Source organism: Merops nubicus, unplaced genomic scaffold, assembly GCF_000691845.1.
Source record: "Merops nubicus isolate BGI_N331 unplaced genomic scaffold, ASM69184v1 scaffold531, whole genome shotgun sequence".
NCBI classification, from domain to species: Eukaryota; Metazoa; Chordata; class Aves; order Coraciiformes; family Meropidae; genus Merops; species Merops nubicus.
Genome location: NW_008590024.1, coordinates 4,142 through 26,657, shown reverse-complemented (window position 1 = coordinate 26,657; position 22,516 = coordinate 4,142). Strand labels below are relative to the sequence as shown.

Here is a 22,516-nt window from a genome sequence, read left to right as displayed (position 1 = left end):
GAAATGTGACAACTCGGTTAAAGATCTTCCTCAAAAAAAGTTGATCCCCATAAAGGAAGAGAAAAAACCTAGTTCAGTTACTCTTTTTTTTTTTTTTTTTTAATATCCATCAGTTCACAGTTCACCATAAATATTTCAATTATACTGTTACAAAATGTTATTTATTTCCTTTCAAATGAGCTAAAACAAAATTGCCAAAATGAAATTACAAGCTGTAATGAAATCTACACATCATTGTTTAGAACTGATTAAATAATGTCCCATTTTAATATTAGGCTTCCATTTCATCAAGCTTCTAAAGTGATGTTAGGAAAAGCTGATTGAATTTAAACTCATAAGCAGAAGTGCAGAGAGATAATAACCAAAACAGAGCTTTCATGCTGTTTGAGAGTTGAATAAGATCAGAATTAATATGCAGAGGTTGAATTTCATGCAAAAGCATTTATTGCAGATAAATTAATTGCAGTTGAAAATTTTTTGCAATCCTGTTAGCACCTCTTTATACTTACCTGAGATTATGTTATTAACAAATAAGTTTTAAAAATGTATATATTCCTTAGAGTTCGGCGCTTACTTTTCCAGTCATATTCTTTCGGATCTGACGGCTAATCACTGTGTTGGCTGGGAGAGGACAGGAATTACTTCTTTTTGCCACTAGGTAGCGCTGATACTTTACTTAGAATATTCGCTCTGGTTATGTAGGGTTCATTGTGAAAAATTGGATATGGAAGTAACTTCTGCACTAACTTTTCCTATTTGCTTGAATTTGCCAATGTCATATAAAATCAAATGATAACACGTATACAGAAACAGACCAAAAGTCAAAAGAAAAAGAAAACTCTACATGCAAAATTGAATTTGATTCTAATATAGACAGTTGATTTTAGCATTATGAATAACTTGTTCAAATTTTATATGGTAATAGTCGAAATTCTTATTTAGGGAGGCTGGGTGTTACTTCAGAATTGTCATCTGGGACTGGATTTCATGGATGAACTAGTGGAGACACTTCTCACTGCTGAGATACAGAATGAGACATTTCGAGTTTGGATAACTACTGAACCGCATCCTAAATTCCCAATTATGCTGCTACAGGTTTGTTCAAATATTTAATTCAGCTACATCATGACATAAAAGCTATTCAAATTAAGTGTGTAAATGGGAATGCAATAGCCAGGAAAAAAAAAGGAACTCAATACCACTCCACCCCACGAAAGACAGGAAGGAAGGAAGGAAGGAAGGAAGGAAGGAAGGAAGGAAGGAAGGAAGGAAGGAAGGAAGGAAGGCAGAGAGAAAGAAAGAGAGAGAGAGAGGGCAAAACCCAAAACAACCAAACTCAACTTACCATACAAATATCACTTTAAGCTGGAAGGTTACTTACCATTAACTGCAAGTTCTCAAAGATGCATTATGTATGTGTGAGTTCACACTAATTCTGTACACAGAAACACTTGAATCAAAACCATCAGGTTTTACCTGTACCCCTTTTTGCTCAACCAGATGCCTCATGAACAGAATAATACCTGCAACTGCTCTTAGACCCTTCCAGATTTCTCTGTCTGAAATAAACGGTAAACAGGACAGAACACATATGGACAGCAGATTTCAAAGAGCATAATCTACCAAGAAGCAACCTGTATTCTTTGGCTAAACTATAAATGGTTGCTCTATAGGTCTCAAAGAGGTATTTTTTGCCAGGTCTGGGAAAATTGCCTAAACTCTTACAAAGTGCATTTAAGTCACTTATGACAGTTCCTAGCACTCTCACAGCAGGTCATAATGCTAGTTAATATCTAGTGTAATATCTGTGTCTTGACACTTCTGTGCTCGTAGACCCCTGTCCTCTTAAAAACAGTTGGAGTCTCCATAGTGGCTCTCATTCTCTCTAAATAAAAATAGATACCATACCTGATATCTAGGATGTGAAAGAGGGAAAAGGTTTCTTTTTTGAACAAATCCAGGAGAAAACATTCAGTAAGGAATGCATCATCATGGAAAGCTACTGTGTACAGATAGCTTAGCTGTATGGACCTATATTGTCCTTTGTTCTCTCAACAGTAAATGAAATAATCTTGCATCTTCCAGGGGTTTATGAGGTAAATAAACATACAGTTTTCTAAAAGTGAAAACAGAGAACTGATAGGGTTAAATCTTTCAGAGAGTGGTCGAATCTTCACTGCACTGCATTTATCTCAAATGTTTTACATGCGATTTCCCAGTCTACTGTCATGATACCTGTTAAAATACTAACATTTGGGGATTCCAGAAAATTAATAACCAACGAACCAAAGGTCAGCCCCTTCTCAAAAGAGAGAATAATTTGCTTTTTTATTTTTGATATATAGAACATTCAAACTAAACAGAATATCCTTTGAAATGTTGAAAGACTGGTTAGCAATTGTTCCCCTTCAGTCCAAGATTCTAGTGTGTTCATGGGCAGATAGGTCTTTGCAGAAGACTGGAGCTCACCTTTGTGACAGCTTGCCTAGGCTCTGTGTAAAATAAGTTTCTGAGACTGAAGTTGAAAAGTCATCCCTTAAAAATAATTGAAGTTCTTTACAACAAACATGGAGATAGTAAAACTGCTAGGTGAAGTATATATTCAGGAGTGTCTTCCGTTAAGTGTCTCTTGGAAGCAGAAAGTGTCAGTAGAATGGAAGTTCAGAGCCATGGGCAGCATTTGGAAGTGTCTCAGGGAACAGCGATTCTGACAGGCCAGTCTGTGTCTGGATTCATAGGTTCAGTAGTGCCCCATGAGCACCACGCAGCACTGGAATGGAATGGCCCGTAGGTGTAAGCAGTTACCACATTCTCTGATGTAAAAACCTGTGCTAACTAGCACTCGTCTAAACAAGTTGCAGGTATAGTTTGACAATTAAAATTTTGTAGCAACTATTCCCATTAGGCAGCTCACACAAACGAAGGGGCTGTGTTCTAAGGTGCAGTGGCAGTATACTACCACAAATACAAATTCTGGGCCTGCTGACCAGAGTGCCCAGGAACATTCTCAAGTGAATCTAGTTTACTACTGCAGACATAGCCACAGAGTCCAGAGTAGACACTGTGAATGCAAAGATCTGATCTGAGGAGAGATGAGATTTCTTTTTATTTACTGTGAAGTCCTGGGACCAGAAATATAACAGAGTTCTTGTCATTTACTCCAGATAGTTCTGAAAAGCATGGCAACTGCCTCCAGGTTGTTGATGAAAATTCTCAGATTCATGTACAATTGTTAGTGATGTTTATAACCAATATAAACTGAAAGTCTATGTTGAAAGTATTTTGTGGCCTATCTAGTATGTACTCCTTTTGTGCAGTTTATAATAAAACTACATATCAACATTGTACCTACAATACTTCATTTTTTTATGTTTTATTTGTAACTAATATCTGTGACATTTTTGAATGTTGCTGGGTTTGTTTCAGTAAACAAATCCAATTCCTTTATCTTTTTTACATGACAGACTTCTATAAAGTTCACAAATGAACCTCCTCAAGGTATGCGTGCTGGACTAAGAAGAACATTTTCTGGAATTAATCAAGATCTGTTAGATGTTAGCAACATGCCTGTGTGGAAACCTTTGCTTTACACTGTAGCTTTCCTGCATTCTACTGTTCAGGTATTTCATATTTCTTACAAGGTTTGCAAATAGCGTTATAATACAGTATTATATTTAATAGAGGTTCCTGAAAATAGACATTATGATATCTATAGCAGCATTCTGTTGCAGGGCTAAAGCTTTACTTTCTATAATCTGTATCTGAAAGTTCCTTATTCTCTTCACTGTTTTATCATTTTTACACAATTTTCATACTATGGGCATTTAAGATGACATTTTTTTCTCATCTAACTTAAGCTATCCAAAATTTCGTCATTTGATGTAAGGGAAGAAGCTGTCTCTGTAGTCAATAGAAATAAATAAGCACCCCAAAAAAAGAAAATCATCGTATCTATCTGAGCTGTCTCTCTAAAATAGAACTAATAATTTTCTAGAGATATATCACTTTTCCTGTTCATTTGTTTTACAGACAATTCAGATGCCTAGCTTAGAGTAGTCTACTTGCTAGATGGCTAAAATCAGATAAATTTCTATCCCTTAGTGTCTTGTTGGTGTCAATGTGTTTTCTATGTTAACTTCAATGTGAGCATGATGGTATCTACATTTTGTGATCTCAATACTATATATCTTTAAATATCAAGATTTTGAGCTCTGTGAATACACTTTTTCATGAAAGATATCAAAATAGTTAAACACTTTTTAAGCTTTAGGCTCTATTGAGATGCTCATGTTTTCAATGTAACAAAGATAATGAGAGAAAGACAGACAATTTGTTGCAGGTCCCTATTAAGATATAGGATTCTGTATTATTTTCCTCATTCTGCCTTTTTATAAACAGTTTATAAAGTTGTTCTGTATACTGCCTCAGGATTATACTGTCCTTGCAGAACCAGAAGTTCTAAGCTTATTCATAATGATCAGTACTTTTAAAAACTATTATAGCTATCCGTTTGTTCAGAAAATGTATTTATGGCTTGCCAGTCAGCAAGCAATATATTATGTTGCCCTGCCTTTAAACTGACCAGTTCCTAATATCCTTTGGTGACAAGATTGCTATGATAAATATAGCTTAAGAAGTAATTCAGATAATTTGGCATAAAATCATTATACCTTTCTGCAGGGCATTATTGGTTAATACTGTCGTATCTGTTTGTAAACAGTACTTTATTTTGAAAATATAAAAGAGTTCTTTTCCATTTTAGCTCTTTAAGTACCTTAGCTACAATACTTAAAATTTTATTCAACTAGATTTCAAGGACTGTCAGTCATTGTTGACCTGGTAATTTGAACTGTAATAAATATGTTATCACTTTAGAATGTCATTTCTATGCTGTTTATTCATTTAATAAATGTCAGCACTATTCAGCAATTGAATTCTTAAATTCTTGGATTAATTTGTTCTAAATTCTGAAAAAAAAAAATCATTGAGTCAATAACTGAGATGGCTAAAACAAAGTGATGAGAAATCTAATAGCCTTGGATGTTTAAAATGTTTGGGCTGCAGACTATATTCTCTTACTTCTATAGTCAACTGTTTTTCTGTTACTGCAAGTGTTATAATTTTATTTTCAAATATGTATGCAATAAATCTGAATAATGTAGTGGTGGCACCCTTATAATAAAGTTGAGACTTTTTAAAAAGGTATATTAAAAAATACAGTGAAACAGTAAGACAAAAGGGACAACCTAGAAGCCTTTGTATAACTGTGCATTAACACAGGAGCCTGAAATATTGAAACTATCATTAGTAGACAGTATATGTAGGGGGAAAAAAAAAAAAAAAACCCTGTAGAATTTGAAATTGTTGATTGTGCTGAAAATGCAGAGATTTTATAATATTTAAATTAATTACTTATTATAGATATCTAATCACCCACACAGGCCTGAGACATTTCAAACCTATAATTAATATGTTGATTAGTAAAGGTAGCAATATATTGTTCTGTTGCTTTTGCTATAAATATTTATCCCCCATAGTGAAACTTGTTTTTACTGATGTGTATGTGGGACATAATGGTTCCCTAGGCTAGCTTTCTTCTTCAGTTTGAATCTTTGCTCCACTATTATTGTTGTTATTATTTTATTATTAAACCTTAATAAGGAAGAAAAATTATATGTTGTTTCATGAATATATTTGGTTTAATTATATTCCTAAGGAACGACGCAAGTTTGGGCCTTTGGGTTGGAATATTCCATACGAATTTAACTCAGCAGACTTTAGGTCCAGTGTTCAGTTTATACAAAATCACCTAGATGAATGTGACATCAAGAAGGTGAGTATTGAAATTTGCATACAGTATATTTAATTGCTTTATACAAGTGCCTCTGTTTTTTCTTCATGTTATTATTTATAATAGTTTATGCACTGCTATTCCTTCAGTGCAGCTTTTAATGATCAAATTTTCAGATTCTCTGTAAGAGAAAGTCAAGCTGAAATATTTTGTGTGCTATCATCCATGTCAAAATATGTAATAGTTAACAACTTCAGAATTTGATGTTGGTTATTCTTGGTACCGTATCTAAAATATTAACGGGTCTATACAATATTTGTTATGGAAAGGGAGACACAATATTTACAAAGGTTGACAGAGCCAATCAAACTTCTCTATGGCTGCTATTTGGTCTTCTCTTTATCAAGGAATAACATATTAGAATAGCCACTCCTTGCAAAGCAGCACTTTGCCAAGGGTCAAACATGAGAAATGGGGTGAAAGGAAAAAGACCAAAAAAAAAAAAGAAAAGTGGAAGCAACAGATGAGAGTGATTTCAGGTCACACAATAAATAATGAGATATATTTTTAATAGCAGGATCAAGACCAACTTCACTATAAAATTATAATAAAGCCAAGCTCAGAAAATACAGTAGAAATAAAGTGCTTCTTAAAACAATGATCATTTTAGCATACATTTCAGAGCCTTGTGAGCTTCAGGTGATATTGAAATTACAGGCTGGATACCTTCTTCTGACATGTTATACCTACAGTCTTTCTTTTTCTGCATCCAGGGGATATCATGGGACACAGTACGCTACATGATTGGAGAAGTACAATACGGAGGCAGAGTCACAGATGACTTTGATAAGCGTCTTCTCAATTGCTTTGCAAGGGTAGGAGACCTTGAAAATACAGCTATTGGTAATTTTTATTGGCAGCTGCAATACAGAAATCAGAAGACCTTCCTTCTGCTGACTACAGACTTCTTCACCAGTTTATAAGACTCTTCGGAGTGAAATTAATTTTTTGAAAACATCATTAATTAGCAGTGAAATTCTTTCCCTTGGTTTCTCTTTAGTGAGGAGCAGAAACTATTAAAAAGACTTAGCAGGAACTCAAACTTAGAAGACATAATTCTTAATGATCTACTCCTGAATTCAAGAAAAATTAAATATAGTAGCTAAAAAAAAGAAATCTAATTTTCCAAGAATAAAAAGGAGATTAAAAAACTCTAACTAGCAAAGTACTTATGATTTTGTCCTCTGGATTTTTTGCAGGTATGGTTCAATGAAAAGATATTTGACAGCACTTTCTGTTTTTACACTGGATATAAAATTCCAGTGTGCAAAAAGGTGGAACAGTATTTTGAATACATCCAGTCACTCCCTGCCATGGACAGCCCAAAGGTCTTTGGTCTCCATCCTAACGCTGATATTACGTGAGTAGGTCTTAACATATCGCTGAAAGCAGAGACCTTTTCTTTTAGTGTTTGGAAACAAATCCCTATGAAATGGTTTAGTAAAGTATATTTTTAATCATAAACACAAGATTCATGTGAATTTAACTACTGAAGTGGAATACTTGATGTGTATGTAGATGGTTATGAATGCAGTATCTTCTGCTACATTCTACATGTTCTTTTAAGGCAGTTGGAGTTCTTATACATTGCTCCTCATGGTTTTAGGATTTATTTTTTTTTTTTTAATTTGAAAGCATTATGGAAGTTTTATATGAACATATGATACAAGGATCTATATAGTTCAACTAGAGAAAGTTGCCTTCTGTTTCAAGCAGTATATTTTTCTGTGCACACTCATTAAATGATTTTCTGCATTGTCATTCTGTTTACAAGCACGCCTTTGTAACTGCAGTCTTTTGTTGTCATCAGTCCTACCATTTCCATTATTTAAACAAAGCTTTTCAAATACACCAAGTACTAACTCCATTTAAAATTTTATCTTTGACTTAATTCACTTTTTCATTCCAAATAATGTGTGTGACAGTTTGGTTTTTATTTCTTTCTAATGTTATATGCCCTGTGAAAGGATATGAATCATCCCATTTTTTTCAATGAAGTTCTTAACAATTCTGCCACAATTTATTGTATTTTCATTATGTCTACACTCCTTGTTTCTTAACTTAGCTTGTTGTATTTTTTAGCAAAACAAGTGTTATTCTAATGTCCAGCTGCTGCAGAAACATATTGTCTCACATTTTTGGACAAAACAATAATTTCCCAAAATTTTTCAGTCCCAGATTTGAGAGGCTGATGCCATATCAAAAGCCCAGTATTCTGAGCATGCTGTGAGAACAGTACACAGTTTTATTGTCAACTCTGCCTAGCACCTACCATTGTGAATACATACTTCTGAAGAAATGAGTGTAAGAGTAGATTCTGTTTCGAGTAATTCTCTGACACTTGCAGGACCACACTTCCAGAACTAATTAGAAAAGAGACAAGATTTAACAGAGAACTAAACAGGTCTCCTAAAGATGGATATGCTTCAGATCCAAAATTAGGGTCGTTGGAAGGCTGATTTATAGGAGAAAACGTGAGACAAAGTGTTGGGGAAGCTTTAGTGAGTTAGAACATCCAGTAACGAATTTTTCTTCCACATCAGCATATTCCTACTACTTTAGTACTTTTTTTTCTGGACATTTTCCTTTGTAGGTGTTTCTTTAGAGTATGGGGAAAATGTTCAACAGCTTCATGCTTTTTTCCATATCTTATCACAGTGTGTTATAGGCAACTATGCACACATACTGTCTGTCTGGGTTTCATCTTAGACACACAGACCAAATAGATTAGCATCCCATACACTATAAAAAGTTGTGTTCAATTTCTCCTTAAAATATCCTATCAAGTCCTCTCAGAGTATGCAGAAGGCTAATGGCTAGGATTGGAACACTGAACCAGGAAGGACCTTTCCATGTTACTGTTAGAGGACAAGAGAGACCTTATCTCTCAATAGTTTTGTAAGACAGTTTTCCAGTTCAGCCAAAAAGTTCAATCCATTAGTTCCAACTGTAAGACTTTACTGATGTTAATATTTTCATCCATTTAGGATTAACACCTGAAGTCATTGTGATTGGTTTTAACTTGCTATATGATTCATAGGCTCTGCAAAGGCAACATAGTTAACAGGTACCTGAGCAGGCAAGGAGTATTCTGAGCATCTTCTGTAAAAACTCCCTTCTCCAATTGGTCCCATACTGAAGCTTTTCATCTAACTGAATTTTTGTAAATCTATTGCAAGCTGTTATTAATCAACTGACAATCTCCCATTGCCCCTTGCTGAATGTAAGGTTTTGAATATCATGTTGCAGTGGATATTGCTGTTTCCTACACAAAGCTGAGGTAATGTTTCTGTCAAACTGCATTTGTTCTTAGTTTTAACTGCCAGTACAGAAAATGTCCTGATGGCACGGACCCCAGCTACCAAACTGACATGCTGTTGAACCCAAAGTCTATGAGAAAATATTCTTAATAATACATTTTGGAGCAGATCAAAATCCATAGAAGTTTCCTACTTTTTTCCTTTTTGTAACACAATTCACTTCACAATACTGCTTCAGTGAAGAACGATATAAACAAGTATAAAGTGCTTTATCTTACATACTCATTTTTAGGCAATGTTGGCATTGTAAGTGAGATTGACATAATGTTGCTTTGACTTCCTTTATGGTCATGCACAACTTCCTTTTCTTTAATAGAGAAAAACAGAGAGTTGTGAAGTGCAATTCCTCTAATCAAAAAGCAGACATCTAAAATACATGAGCTGAATCATTCTTCTTTGTCTTTCCTATAAGGACAATCCAGACAGAAAGTTGTTACGTAGACATCTACACTTAGATGTCCAAATGTGATCAGGAACATGCCATTGTGTATATCTGAGTTCATTCCCAGGATCATTGTACTCTCCAAACCTTTTTCATTTTTTTATTACTGTTTGTATCTATACGTCAACATTTTATTTTCAATGTAAAGGAAAGTCAGGTTTTCCAAAGCCCAGAAACTTTTTGTTTCAAAGTAGCTTCCATATTTACTGTGTCTGATTGTTACGTGAATTACATTTCTTGTTTCTTTTTTCCTCACTTCCACACTAGAACATTATTTTGAATTATGTACACATGGAAAGGCATCTATGTCTTTTCTATTTTTATTTACAATAAAAGTTTTATTTTTCAAACTGCTATTGCTATGTGTGTTTGCTTCTTTATACAAGCTTCGGATGATAATTTCCCCTCTCCAGAAGATTCCTAGCTTGTGACATTGAAGAAAGGAGTATTACTTACCTTTGATTCTGCTCCTCTGGTGTTAGTTTTCAAAAACTGTTACCTGCTTTACCCCACTATGCTTTTGCATATTGCCATCTTTTTAAAATTGTTCCATTTTTTGTTTATATTTGGGGAAACACCATTCATTTTTATAATTCTGTAATATTTTATCATTTAATTGATGTAACAACCATGAGACCTGTTCCTTCCACATAGTATGACATCAGTATTGGAAAGACAGTACTTGGCAGTGTGGAGAGGAAGGTTCACATCTATCTAATCACTAGTTGTTAGGTCAGCCAGAGCCAGAGTAAGGGTTACAATCACCAATATGTCTTCCAAATTAGGAATGAAGCCGTGAGAACAAGAGAAATTTGATTTTTGTCCAACTTTTCTGCTCATCTGTGGTCTTGAATAAATCTGCCATTCTTTAAATGGGGCTAAAAATGGAAAAAAGCTTGAGTTTTGAGTTGAAAGTCAAGGGTTATTAAAAACCATGGGGAAAGCCCCACCCTTCCTACATTGAAAAGCAGAAATTACTTCTTCTGAGAAGCAAATTACCAGTAGGATTTATTGTATTTTTCTGATTTATAGTCTTTATAATTGTGTTCACCAATAGTTTATGTTGAAATGCTGCAGTATCTAGCTTTTGTAGTCTTATGATACTATCTCCAAAGCTTGGATGCTCTAGAAGTTCATGTGTTCCCTTCTGTGGCACAATCCCTGGTTTCATGTCTTTTATATAATTACATATGACAAAGTAATAGAAAGAGATGGGCGTCATACGATGGTTGAAAAGTAAAACTGACATACAAAAATATGCTTTGAGTGAGTACAAATTTGCATTCTGTGTCAGATTCATGGTGTATGCTGATTCCATAAGGTAAAGGTAGGCAATGCCAGCACGGCAGTACCATCACATACAGTTATGTCTTTTTTTATTTATTGCCTCTCATAGCTCTATGCCACGATAGTGTTGTAACGAAAGTACTCCTATAATCCTGCTTGTGTTGAAGGACTGGCATGGTCTGCTGTCTTTTACCATCAAATGCCACATTGATTTAATTCACTTTTTTTCTAATGACTCAGAAAATAAATTTACTTTAGCACTGCTCATGCTGCACTATGGAATAGAGCTTTTAATATCCAGCATTGTAAATCTAGCAGCTTTTATCATTAATCCTGAAATACCTCAAAGTAGAATGAATTTTGTAATTACTAAAGGGGCAGCTTGCAGAGTTATGCCTCTACCTTTTCTTTCTTCTGCATTCCACTTTTAAGAAGCAACTAAATGAGGCAAATAGTCTTCCTTGTTAGAAATTTTTTTGCTTCTTCCCTGAAAATGGCTGTTTAGAAGTCTTTATCAGGCATATGTCTTTTTCTTCCCCTTCCTCATAATTACTAGAAATCATATGATAGGTTGTTCCACCACCTCACATACTCAGTTTGCAGAACTCCTCCTTAGCCCTGAAGGATAAAAACAACAAGTGTATAACAAGGTGTGTTCATATTCTTTACAACCATGGTAAACCAAACTTTGTTCACAATCAGGGTATTCAGCTTGGTGCAGGACGCAAAGGAAAATTTCTTTGGAGAGTTTTGATTTAATCTGATGACACACTGTTTTTTTCTCAATTTTAAAGTTGTGTGTTCTAAAATGTATCATTTAACTATTAAAATATCTTATGTAATTTATAACTTATTTCTTATCCTCTCAGATACCAAAGTAATACAGCAGCTGATGTTCTAGATACCATTACCAACATTCAGCCTAAAGAAAGTGGTGCAGGACCTGGAGAAACTCGTGAAGCAATTGTTTATCGTTTAGCTGAGGACATGCTAGAGAAACTTCCTCCAGATTATACACCTCATGAGGCAAGCTAATCTTAGTTGTTTATTCACTGTTGTCCCTGTTGAGTTTTCACACAAGACATTCAAAAAAAAAAAAAAAGAAAAGAAAACCTGAACTGTAAAGAACGATCATATAGCTAGTAGCAGATTCAAGCAAGGAACCAACATATTTATTGCTATCAGTATGAATCAATGTGAGGATTTTTTTTCACTGTTGTCCCTGTTGAGTTTTCACACAAGACATTCAAAAAAAAAAAAAAAAGAAAACCTGAACTGAGATTCAAGGAACCAACATCTTTATTGCTATCAGCATGAATCAATGTGGGGATTTTTTTACTTAAAATCAAAGTATCTAACAATTTATCACAGAGATATGTCATGGAGACTATGCTTGGACCTCCAAAGCTGCATGGGAAAACACAGAAAAAGATCAGTCTTGACCTTTTGTGACAGCAGTTTCCTAGGTGTTCTGGGTGAAGTCCTATTACTTTTTGGAACACAAAAAAGTTAAGATATCATATATGACAACAGTATTTCAACAATTCAGGTTTAACTAAATTCCTTCTTCTGTGCTCCTGTATTTTAGGTAAAAGCTCGTTTAATTACAATGGGACAACTTAACCCTATGAATATTTTTCTTCGGCAAGAAATTGACCGAATGCAAAAGGTGATCGCAATAGTCCGCAACACTTTGAATGACCTTAAATTAGCCATAGAAGGAACTATTGTCATGAGTGAGGCAAGTACAGCATATTTTCTATATATGGAACACTGTATTTTAAGCTATTACCGTGATTGTTGTAGTTCATATATTATCATTTCATTCCTTCAGAATTTGAAAGATGCACTTGATAATATGTATGATGCTCGAATTCCTCAAATATGGAGAAGAGTATCTTGGGATTGTTCAACTCTTGGCTTCTGGTTTACTGAACTTTTGGAAAGGAATACTCAGTTCTCTACTTGGATATTTCAAGGAAGACCAAATGTGTTTTGGATGACTGGATTCTTTAATCCACAAGGTAAGGGTACTGAAAGGACTTGAGTAATAATGGTTTTAATCATAATTTTATGGCTTTTACTACACATCTAATTTAATATTACACCTAGACAAGATGTTTTCATTTCTGTCAGTGTCATAGAAGCCTGGATGATAAATGGGTTTAAAAAGAGAACAGTCAAAGTCATGGAAACAAGTCCAGTGGTAGCAATAAACATGACGGTCCAAACTTAACCTTTGAGTTGGGAGGTCCCTAAACTCCAGATTATCAGAATCTGGAAGAACATAGAAGGAAAATTATTTATGTGTCATTTTGCCTGTTGTAATATTATTTAAATAAGTCTTTGTCTAGTGTTAGATACAGGATGCTTGTACAGACAGACTTTTTGTCTGACCTGTAAACACAGATTTTATATTACAAGAAGGAAAATGTGTAGTTAATAAATAAAATTCTTTATCTTGTTGACATATTGTAACATGATGCGATACAGCTTTTAAAGAAAACACTCTTTTTCTGTTTTCAAACTATTGAACTAATTCCAAACTGGTAATTGCAAATATGGAGGACCTTTAATCTAGAGAAAACTTTTAGGATATGTGCTGTATGGTAGCAACAGAAATACTTTTTTCCAATAAGAACAATCGTTCACTGGAACAACCTCCCCAGGAAGATGACACAGTCCCCATTGCTGGAGGTTTTCAAGATGCAACTGGATAGGGTGCTAGACAATCTCACCTAGACTCCTTTTCACATGAAAGGTTGGACTGGGTGATCTTTCAAGGTCTCTTTCAACCTGGGCTGTTCGGTGATTCTATGAACATATAGCAGATTTTATAGCAGTTATGTCTCTTTCACTGAGAACTATCAAACTAGTTTTCACAGTGTTTCCATTTCAGAAATTGAATGGACGGTGTGTTCAAATTCATCACAGTTATACTGCAAAGTACAAGTAAACATTACCTGTTATAGCTTGATGTATTTGTCATTTATAGGAAAGAGGAAGAAAACCAACTTGTAACCATCTCCATTAGTAAATAAGCCAGTTACCTTAATTGGATGTATATTCATAGAAGAATCTCCTTTAGCCTACAAAACCACCCATACCAAACTCCTCCTACATTACAGCTATGAAATGGTTTTTATTCATTAGTATTAGCCTCTGAAATCCTTGAATATGTTGAGTCATCTTCACTTTATGATGCTTCCATTCTTACTGGTCTTTCTGTGACCAGGTCTGTAAAAAGTTGTAATGTCAAAGGCTTTTTTGGATTCCCCCTCAGAAACAGTTGAGGTGCCTGGAGCACATCTAAACTGTCGTTAAAAGATGGTATTGAGATGCCAGTCAAAACATCACTCCATTTGTATCATAAATGGCATAGCTGGTAAGCACACTGATCTCTGGGGATTCAAGAGCAGCACTCATGGTGGTATACAAGAAGATAATGGACCAGATTCTTTTGACCAAAGAAAACATTTAGCCTAGCAGAAAACAAAACTGAGACACAGATGGTCTTGAACTTGATGATTGCTTCAACCTCTGTGTTCCCCCAAAAATAAGACTGTAGATGGAGAAAGAAGTCTGCTAAGTGCAAAAGGTGTGCTATGGTTAGAGGTGAGGTAAGTATAGTTACTGTGTTCATAACACAGCTCACCAGGAAATTCTGAGTAAAGCAAATCATACAATAAAGTTTAAAAACTGGCTAGTCTGAGGCAAATCAGAAATTGGACTACCCTGTGCTGCCATTGCAGGAAAATATAGACTGATTGCACTGGTGAATCAAAGTCTAAATCTATCTTAGCATTGTCAAACACTTTATAATGTTAAAACATGAGGGATCCATTTTGTTAGTTTAGTGGATTTATAGTACAAGAAAATGACACCAATAATATATTTACACTTGTTGTGATATTTTAGCATTACCAATGTTATTCTTGTATAAATTATCATTACTAAGGCTGAATGTCTGTTAAGGCATGGCACTTAGAATGAACAGGCTTATGAAAAAACAAATAACATACTATAGAGACAGAACATTTTTTAGCAAATTTTAGTGCCTGAATAACACTGCTTTATTTTCATCAGAATATACAGTATTTGAGAAATGAATGCATGCTCATTTCAAGTACTATATTAATTGTATTTACATCACATATGAATATTTTAGCAGTGACAAATATCTTTGCTTCTAATTGGCTTTCTCCTAATTAGCATGTTAAACCGCTTCTTAAATCTTAAAATGCTGTCTTCTACTACGTGCCCACACACTTTTGTGAGTTCCCCAAAGCTTGTCAGTATTATATTCAGTGGTTTCTCCTTCTTGTAGATACTTGACAGACCACAAAACGCTAGTCTTCTTTTCTCTTATGCCCTATCAATAAGAAACTAATGCCACTTCAGCTTTGAAGTCTTTACAGTAGTCACTCTTAAGTATGCCCTTCTCTGTGGTTAACTTTTCTCTTTTCACCTCAGCCTCTTTCTGATAACACCCAGTAGTTCTTCATCTGGCATAAAATAGCACCTATTGGGTTTTTGGTGACTGCACCATCATCCTCTGAGATGCATATACAGAAACAACCAGGTATTTGCTACAAGTGTTTCATTTTTGTAACTTTTTCCTTTATAATACGTCCAATCCCCTTTGCTGCCCAGTTATTTGTCATCTTGTTCATATGCTATTCAGCCTTTTACCCCTCAGAACCTTTTTTTTGTAAACGTCTGTAAACTCTATTCAAAACAAAATTCAAAATCACCTTATTGCTTGATTGTCATCGTCCACCTTCATTTCTGTCCAAGACTCCCTTTTTTTCACTATTATACCATAAATTTTTCATTCTTTATATGCACTGCCTTGTCTAGACTCCCCACACACATATAGTTATTTTTATTGCCATATTCAGACACACCTTTTCTGTCTTCCATTAGTGATAATTACGATATTTTTCTAATTCTTTAATTTAAAAAATTTGCCTTTTTCTTAAGTTGCCTTTACATAAATATCAGCTTACATTATAGATATCTTGTCTGCTTTCCTTTCTTGAAACAAACCTCTATTGTGGATCCTTTAGTTGATTGCCTCAGTAGCCCAAGTAACATTTTTTACTACTAAATATTAACAGAATAGTTCAGCAGAAAAAAAAAGTATAGTATGTGCCATTTAAAAATATTTTTCTGCGTAATGCAGTCTCTGCCATGTTTGTTCTTATTTTGTTCCTTTTTTTGCTCCTACTCCTCCAAATCAAAGTTTGTTATTGTTGGTCAGGGTGCTTATTTTCAATAGAACTCTGAGTAACTATAACATTCAATGCAGAAGCAAACAGATAACTCAGCAAGAGTGATTTTTTGTTGTTTGGTTGTTGCTTTGGGTTTTTTTTTTTTTGTCATGTGAGATATATACTAAATCTCTGTGTCAACTTTTAAAGGGTTCCTGACAGCAATGAGACAAGAAGCAACTCGAGCACACAAAGGCTGGGCTTTAGATACGGTTACAATACATAACACAGTGCTAAAGCAAAACAAAGACAATATCACAGCACCTCCTTCTGTACGTATGACATGCAAGAATATTTCAGTATTAATTTCACTATTTAGTTTATATTGTGCATCATTGGGTCTTTTTGGATTGCTAGAGGAAAAAATTACTGTTGTCTTCACCTCACTGTTTTTTTCTCAACATAGAAGATAAATAAGTATAAAGATTTTATTTTTTTTATTTTGCAGTTAGAAAAACATTTCCTTAAAAGAAGCATTTAATTGTACAACCTCTTGATTTGTGGAACTTAAAGTGAATTTTAGATCAAAATTTGTATTGGATGGGCTTTATTAAATGTCTTTTGTTGTCATCCATTTCAACAGCGTTATCATCTGGAAAAGGAAATTATAATTTAAAATGAAATAGTTTGAAAAGATTCAATGTCAGATATTTTTAACTATAAAAGTTACTGATTTTACAAAACAGATGCTTTATTTTGTGTAATGTATCTGCTTACTCTCCACACAGGAAGGAGTATATATCTATGGGCTGTACTTGGAAGGTGCAGGCTGGGACAGGCAAAATAGCAGACTCATTGAATCGACACCAAAGATTCTCTTTGTCCAGCTGCCTGTGGTGCATATATTTGCTGTTAATACAACCAGTCCTAAGGATCTCAAGCTCTATGTTTGTCCTCTTTACAAGAAGCCCCAGAGGACAGATCTGAACTACATTACAGTGATCTATTTAAAGACAGTACTGTCTCCAGACCACTGGATATTGAGAGGAGTGGCTCTTCTGTGTGACATCAAGTAAACTATTCTTCATACCATAACAGAAACAGAATGTATGGCACATACAACTATTTACATGTGTAATTCTCCTTTTTATCTAGCGGCCATTGGTCATTATATTTGAACTTACATTTCAGCCTTGGCTTAATAAATTTTTTCTGTTTCCAGTAAATTCAGTTTATCTTGGCTCTTTGGTGATAGCTTTAAAGTAAAGTTTTCAAAATAAGTTCACTGATACTTGTCTTTGATGTTTCCATTATATCACTTTTAAAAAGGAATGTTTGCTTTAATAATACAATTACTGAAAAATAAAATCTTAAAAGATAAAAATTTAGCTTTTTCACTTTCTTTCTCATCTACAGCTTTTAGCTTCTGTTTCAGTGACATATGACAACAGGAGACAATATAGAATGTAACAAAATATATATTCTCCTAGAGATAAGTTTTAAAATATTCTTGGATTCTGCATGAAAAATACAAGTTTTCTTTGGCTATGGGAAACTTTATATTTAAGACAGAAAAGTGTATTTGATCCATTTTTATTTTCTTGGGTTTTCTCAGGGTTGACTTGTTAATCTGTATAGATTAAGCAAAACTACACCAGGAATGTTTGTGTCTGGAATACCTGACAGAGACTAGTATGTTCTCTCTCCAGTTTAGCTGTGTGGGAACACAGAAGCTACAGAAGTGGAATAGTGCCAACTACTTAATACAAATGGTTTTGTAATTAAAATGGAGAATCAGATCATCTGCAAGTACCATTCTTTTCCTGCATCTCATTTTAGCTCTAAAGTATACGCTGGAATCCTTGCAGTGTTTATCACAGCATTATTCTGTGATAAATGTAATGAACATTCATAATTTTCCAGGCATAATTAGTATTAAACTAATTCTGTGTAAGTAATACTAAACAAGCTATGCAGTCGACACTATCTCTTTAATAATCTGCATAAAATTTTTTTCTTCCTTCAGATACCTTTATTTGGCAACACAGTTTTTCACTTACACTCCATGAGTAGACTGTGTTCTTCCTTTTCCAGTTTGAGTGATCAAATGCATCTGCTGTGGCAAAGCACAGCTACTACTCGATGAAGTCCTGGGGCATCTGATGTTACAAACTCTTTTGAGTTAGAATCCTATGACTTTCTGATGGACATCACCATCTCAGGATACCTGCTTGCAAAAAGGATACGGCATATAGGAAAAAGCAATACATAGACACAAACTGATGAGCAAAGCAATGTAACAAAAGATCTCCAAATACAATTAAGTAAAATGTTTCTTCTTCCTCCTCTGTAGACTTAGACCCAAATCCAACACACCAGCTAGACAAAAATACAAAAAAAACTGTAGAAGTTAAGTCATACCACAGAACTACATCTGTCTGCACAAAGGGGAAAAAAATCTGACTGTACAACTGCAAGAGATTTTGCTCCAAATAATCAAGAAATTGATGACAATACTTGTGGTGGATTGAATCTGGCCAGTACCTAAGTACTGCCCAGTTGCTTGCTCACTCCCCCCAGCCCCAGCAGGCTAGGGAAAAAAACCTGGAAGAGCAGACGCTGAAAACACATGGGTTAAGATGAAGACAGTTTAATAAGTGAACCAAAGTTGCACATGCAAGCAAAGCAAATTAAGGAATTTATTTACTGCTTCCCACGGGCAGGCAGCTGTTTAGCCACTTCCTGGGAAGAAGGGCCTCCACACACGTAACAATTACTTGGGAAGACAGATGCAATAAGCACAAATGTCGCCCATCCTCCTTTCCCCTTTGGTGCTGAACGTGACAGCTTAAGCTATGGCATACCCCTCTGGACACTTTGGGTCAGCTGTCCCAGCTCTTTCCCCTCCCACATTCTTGCACACCCCCAGTCTACTCTCAGTGGGGACAGAGAGGGAGAAAACTCATCAGAAAAAAACACACAATGACTACAGTGTACTCATTCATAAAGTTTTTTTTTCCTTTTCTGGCCTTTCGGGTTAATTATGATGGGGAAACAAAATGTAGTAACCCTCTGAATGCCTCCACAGGGGGAAGAGACACATGGCCACATTTACAAGTGGAAGTCTATAGGGAAAATAGAAAGGAAAGGTGCAAATTAATAATGTACTGAGTTATATAACAAAACACTGAAGAGAATTTTATTCTCCATTCTGTATAATATCAACAATAGAGATTAATAGTATATTGCTGTAAATATCAACTATTTCCTACATTGCATCAGGTTCTTGAGAACACCTCTCTTCTGGTTGTCAGAGTCCAATCACCATTTCCCATCTTCTCGGAGCCTGTCTTCCAGGAGTTTGTTTCATTCTGTTTCCTCAATACCATATATTAGCTCATTACTTCCAGATTGCAATGAACGTTAATTTTAATATAGCTTTCCAGGTAGTTTATGGAAATAATCTATGTTTTGTAAGCAGCTATGTATTATTCAGAAGGATCTCTTTTTGTTTCTGCATATTTAAGAACGTTCACAAAGTATTTCTCTGTCCTAGTTCTATGTGGGATAGTGTTGATGCTATATTATTTTACAGCCAGCTCTTCAAACATCTAATGAGGTGCAGACAATTACTTGAATCACCACAAATCATTCCTCCCAGCTGACATAATTTATAGGAATTCAAGATCTCAGCTGAAGACCTTTCACTCCCAGGAATACTCTATATATCCAGGATATTCTAACAAGCATTCAAACCCCTAAATTAACTCTAACATGTTTTTTTAACAAGTTACTGAACAAGTTACTTCCTGAGCCATTCTATGCTCATTTGCCATTCAAGGTACTGCTGTTTGTGACACAGCAGTATTGCAGGGCCTGAATGACAAAGACACGAATGCCACGTCAACAAAACACAAAGTTTTAACAGGTTATTAAAAAAAGACAAATACTTGAAATATATAATTCCCAAATATCTAAAAAGATTAGCGGTCTTGTTCTGCCAGTTAGAAAGTCCACTTTTTGGGACTTTAGTTCTTGTCTTGCTGATAGACCCATCACTTGCTTTATATTTTTGTCTTCTTTATTATTAATCAAGATATTCTTCACAGCATTCAGGTGAGGTTCAATCTTCACAAAACTGTTTTATCATTTTTCATAAATACTGAGATTTCACCCAAACTTTATTCGTAATGTCAGTTCCAACACCTACCTTAATTAACACATAGTTATCAGTATTTTTCTTCCTAAGCCTCACTCAGCTCCAGGGAAGTGTGATTCCATTCTCTGGCTATTCCTTTTATTATTCCTAGGACAAAACTGAAGTTAAAGAACCTCCTGTCTGACTGCTTGCCTTTTCCCCCCACTCCTGCCCCAACTCCTGGACTTTCTCTGTGGTTGTGCAACTTCTACAATATCAACAGATTGACTCCTCCAATTCACCTTATACTTCATTTCCCCAAAGCAGCCTTGGCACTATGTCTTGACAGATAAACTGTCTGCAGCTTCCTGCATATATTCACTAATCAGTATTTCCTCCTACCAGTGTTTATATGTGATATTCAGATTAGCCAAATGGTTGTTCAAGAGGTTAGCTAATTAAAACTCCTAATATTAATTTCTTAAAGCCTGCTGGCTAATCACATAAGCAGGATTTCTGTGCACAGATACTCAAAGGCAGAACAATTATTGGCTTAACAAACACAGTAATTCAGAGAACTGTGTTAAACATATAATTGCCCTTCGCCCTTGCAGCTTCAGATGATTTATGAGCAGGCCACTGCACAGCAATGGAAATGAACGATGATTAGGGTCACCCTCTTTTTTGGGGGATGTTTACAATACGAAAAGATATGGCCTCAAAAGATGCTGTGATAAACACAGTTTGAGACTTTCTTCTCATTGGGCACATGAGTACAAAGAGCAAAATTACTATAACGTAAAGAGTCATGTAAATGGAAAGAATTTAACCCACATATTTACAATCTAGAGAATTTAATCTGAACAGTACCCTCCTCTCTCTCTCTCTCTGTGATAGCACATGGGAAACCCAGGAAACAGATTCTCCATCTCATTCATCCAGAGAATATTTTCTGATTCAAAGTGATAGACTATAAAATATCTCCTCTTTCTCAAGAGACATCTTGTCCTTCTTCAAAGAGAAAAAAACTAACCCCATCAGATGCTGCAAGACAAGCTACTAAATGCTTGTCTCAGGATTTGGGGAGCCTTTTACTGAGAGAATCCAGGTCCTACCTATAAGGCATCTAGCAGCAGAGCAGGTAGAAATCATCTGTCTCTATGGAAAAGACCAGCGTTATGCACAAGATGTATATCAAACTGTACAAGGCAGTTTTCCTTCTCTGTATCAAGGTTTCCCTTGGGGAGAAGATATTGAATGGAGTAACTTCCAAGTAATTTCCTCACGGGAAAAAGAGCTACAGAAGAGGGAGAGAGGAGAATAATTTTTTCTGTCAATTTTACTTAACAAAGAATAATTCGACTTTATTCTTTCCCTCCTTTGTTCTGTGATTCATAAGCTTCCTAGTTTCTTGAGAAAAATGAGGAGAGAAATTGAATGCTTTACTGAGTACTTCTTGCCATCATTTCCTTTGTCCTAGCATCTTTTCATTTTGTTCATCCTAGCAGCTTTCTATAGTCAAAAATACAATTCTTCATAAAGCATTCTTGAACAGAGGATTTTTAATTGGGAAATTTGAGTTAAGAGCCAGAGACTGTGGCAAGAAATTAAAACTGTAATAAAGTTGTTTCCTATTATATTAAATGACTGCAAATAACCTTTACACTTCTATACTTCTAAGGTTTTAAAATATAGGAAAGTCTGGGTCAGATTCACAAATTACTCAGCACAGGGCCATATGAATTCTTCAACAACATTCTATAGAAAACAGAGCAAGAACTTCTTTATAAGACACAGAATGCAAGCTTTGTATTGAAATTAATTATCTACCTAAATCATTCCCTCCATACAGTCAATCATTACATAGAATAAACTCCACAAGGCAGCTAGACCCCAGAAGTAGATACAGGTATTTAATTTCACTATTTAGTTTTAAACCTTTACTAAGGAAAAAAAAAAAAAAAAATCTTTGAACTCATTTCTTTGTTGCCATCAAGAAATATATAGCCCAAAGTGTACGAGCCATCCCATCAGAGTGATGAAAAGCTGAGCTGTCCATTTTGCTCAAGCACCTACTCGTTCTTTTCATGTATTTACGTACAACCAGGCCCTTGGGTCTGGCACTGCAAACTAGCAACAACTTATGTTCATTCAGTCCAAGTCTGCACCTACAACACCACACACTGTAGAAAACGGGGTGATTACAACCCCTGCACTTCAGCTCTGCATAGCTACCATGAGGCATTTCATGTACTAAGCACATTC

At 35.1% G+C, this 22,516-nt stretch overlaps 1 protein-coding gene across 1 annotated transcript in view; it reads left to right on the top strand.

Annotated features, from left to right (window-relative positions):
* The window catches only part of DNAH5 (dynein, axonemal, heavy chain 5), a gene marked incomplete at its 5' end in the record, with an annotated part of 114,425 nt that extends 97,236 nt beyond the window's left edge, over positions 1 to 17,189 (top strand). The window contains 10 exons of the mRNA XM_008949754.1: positions 943 to 1,095; positions 3,465 to 3,620; positions 5,717 to 5,833; positions 6,565 to 6,666; positions 7,051 to 7,211; positions 11,770 to 11,926; positions 12,489 to 12,641; positions 12,735 to 12,924; positions 16,324 to 16,445; positions 16,902 to 17,189. Of these exons, the coding sequence (XP_008948002.1) occupies positions 943 to 1,095; positions 3,465 to 3,620; positions 5,717 to 5,833; positions 6,565 to 6,666; positions 7,051 to 7,211; positions 11,770 to 11,926; positions 12,489 to 12,641; positions 12,735 to 12,924; positions 16,324 to 16,445; positions 16,902 to 17,189 (1,599 nt within the window). The remainder of the gene's footprint in view (positions 1 to 942; positions 1,096 to 3,464; positions 3,621 to 5,716; positions 5,834 to 6,564; positions 6,667 to 7,050; positions 7,212 to 11,769; positions 11,927 to 12,488; positions 12,642 to 12,734; positions 12,925 to 16,323; positions 16,446 to 16,901) is intronic.
* Positions 17,190 to 22,516: the final 5,327 nt, after the last annotated feature.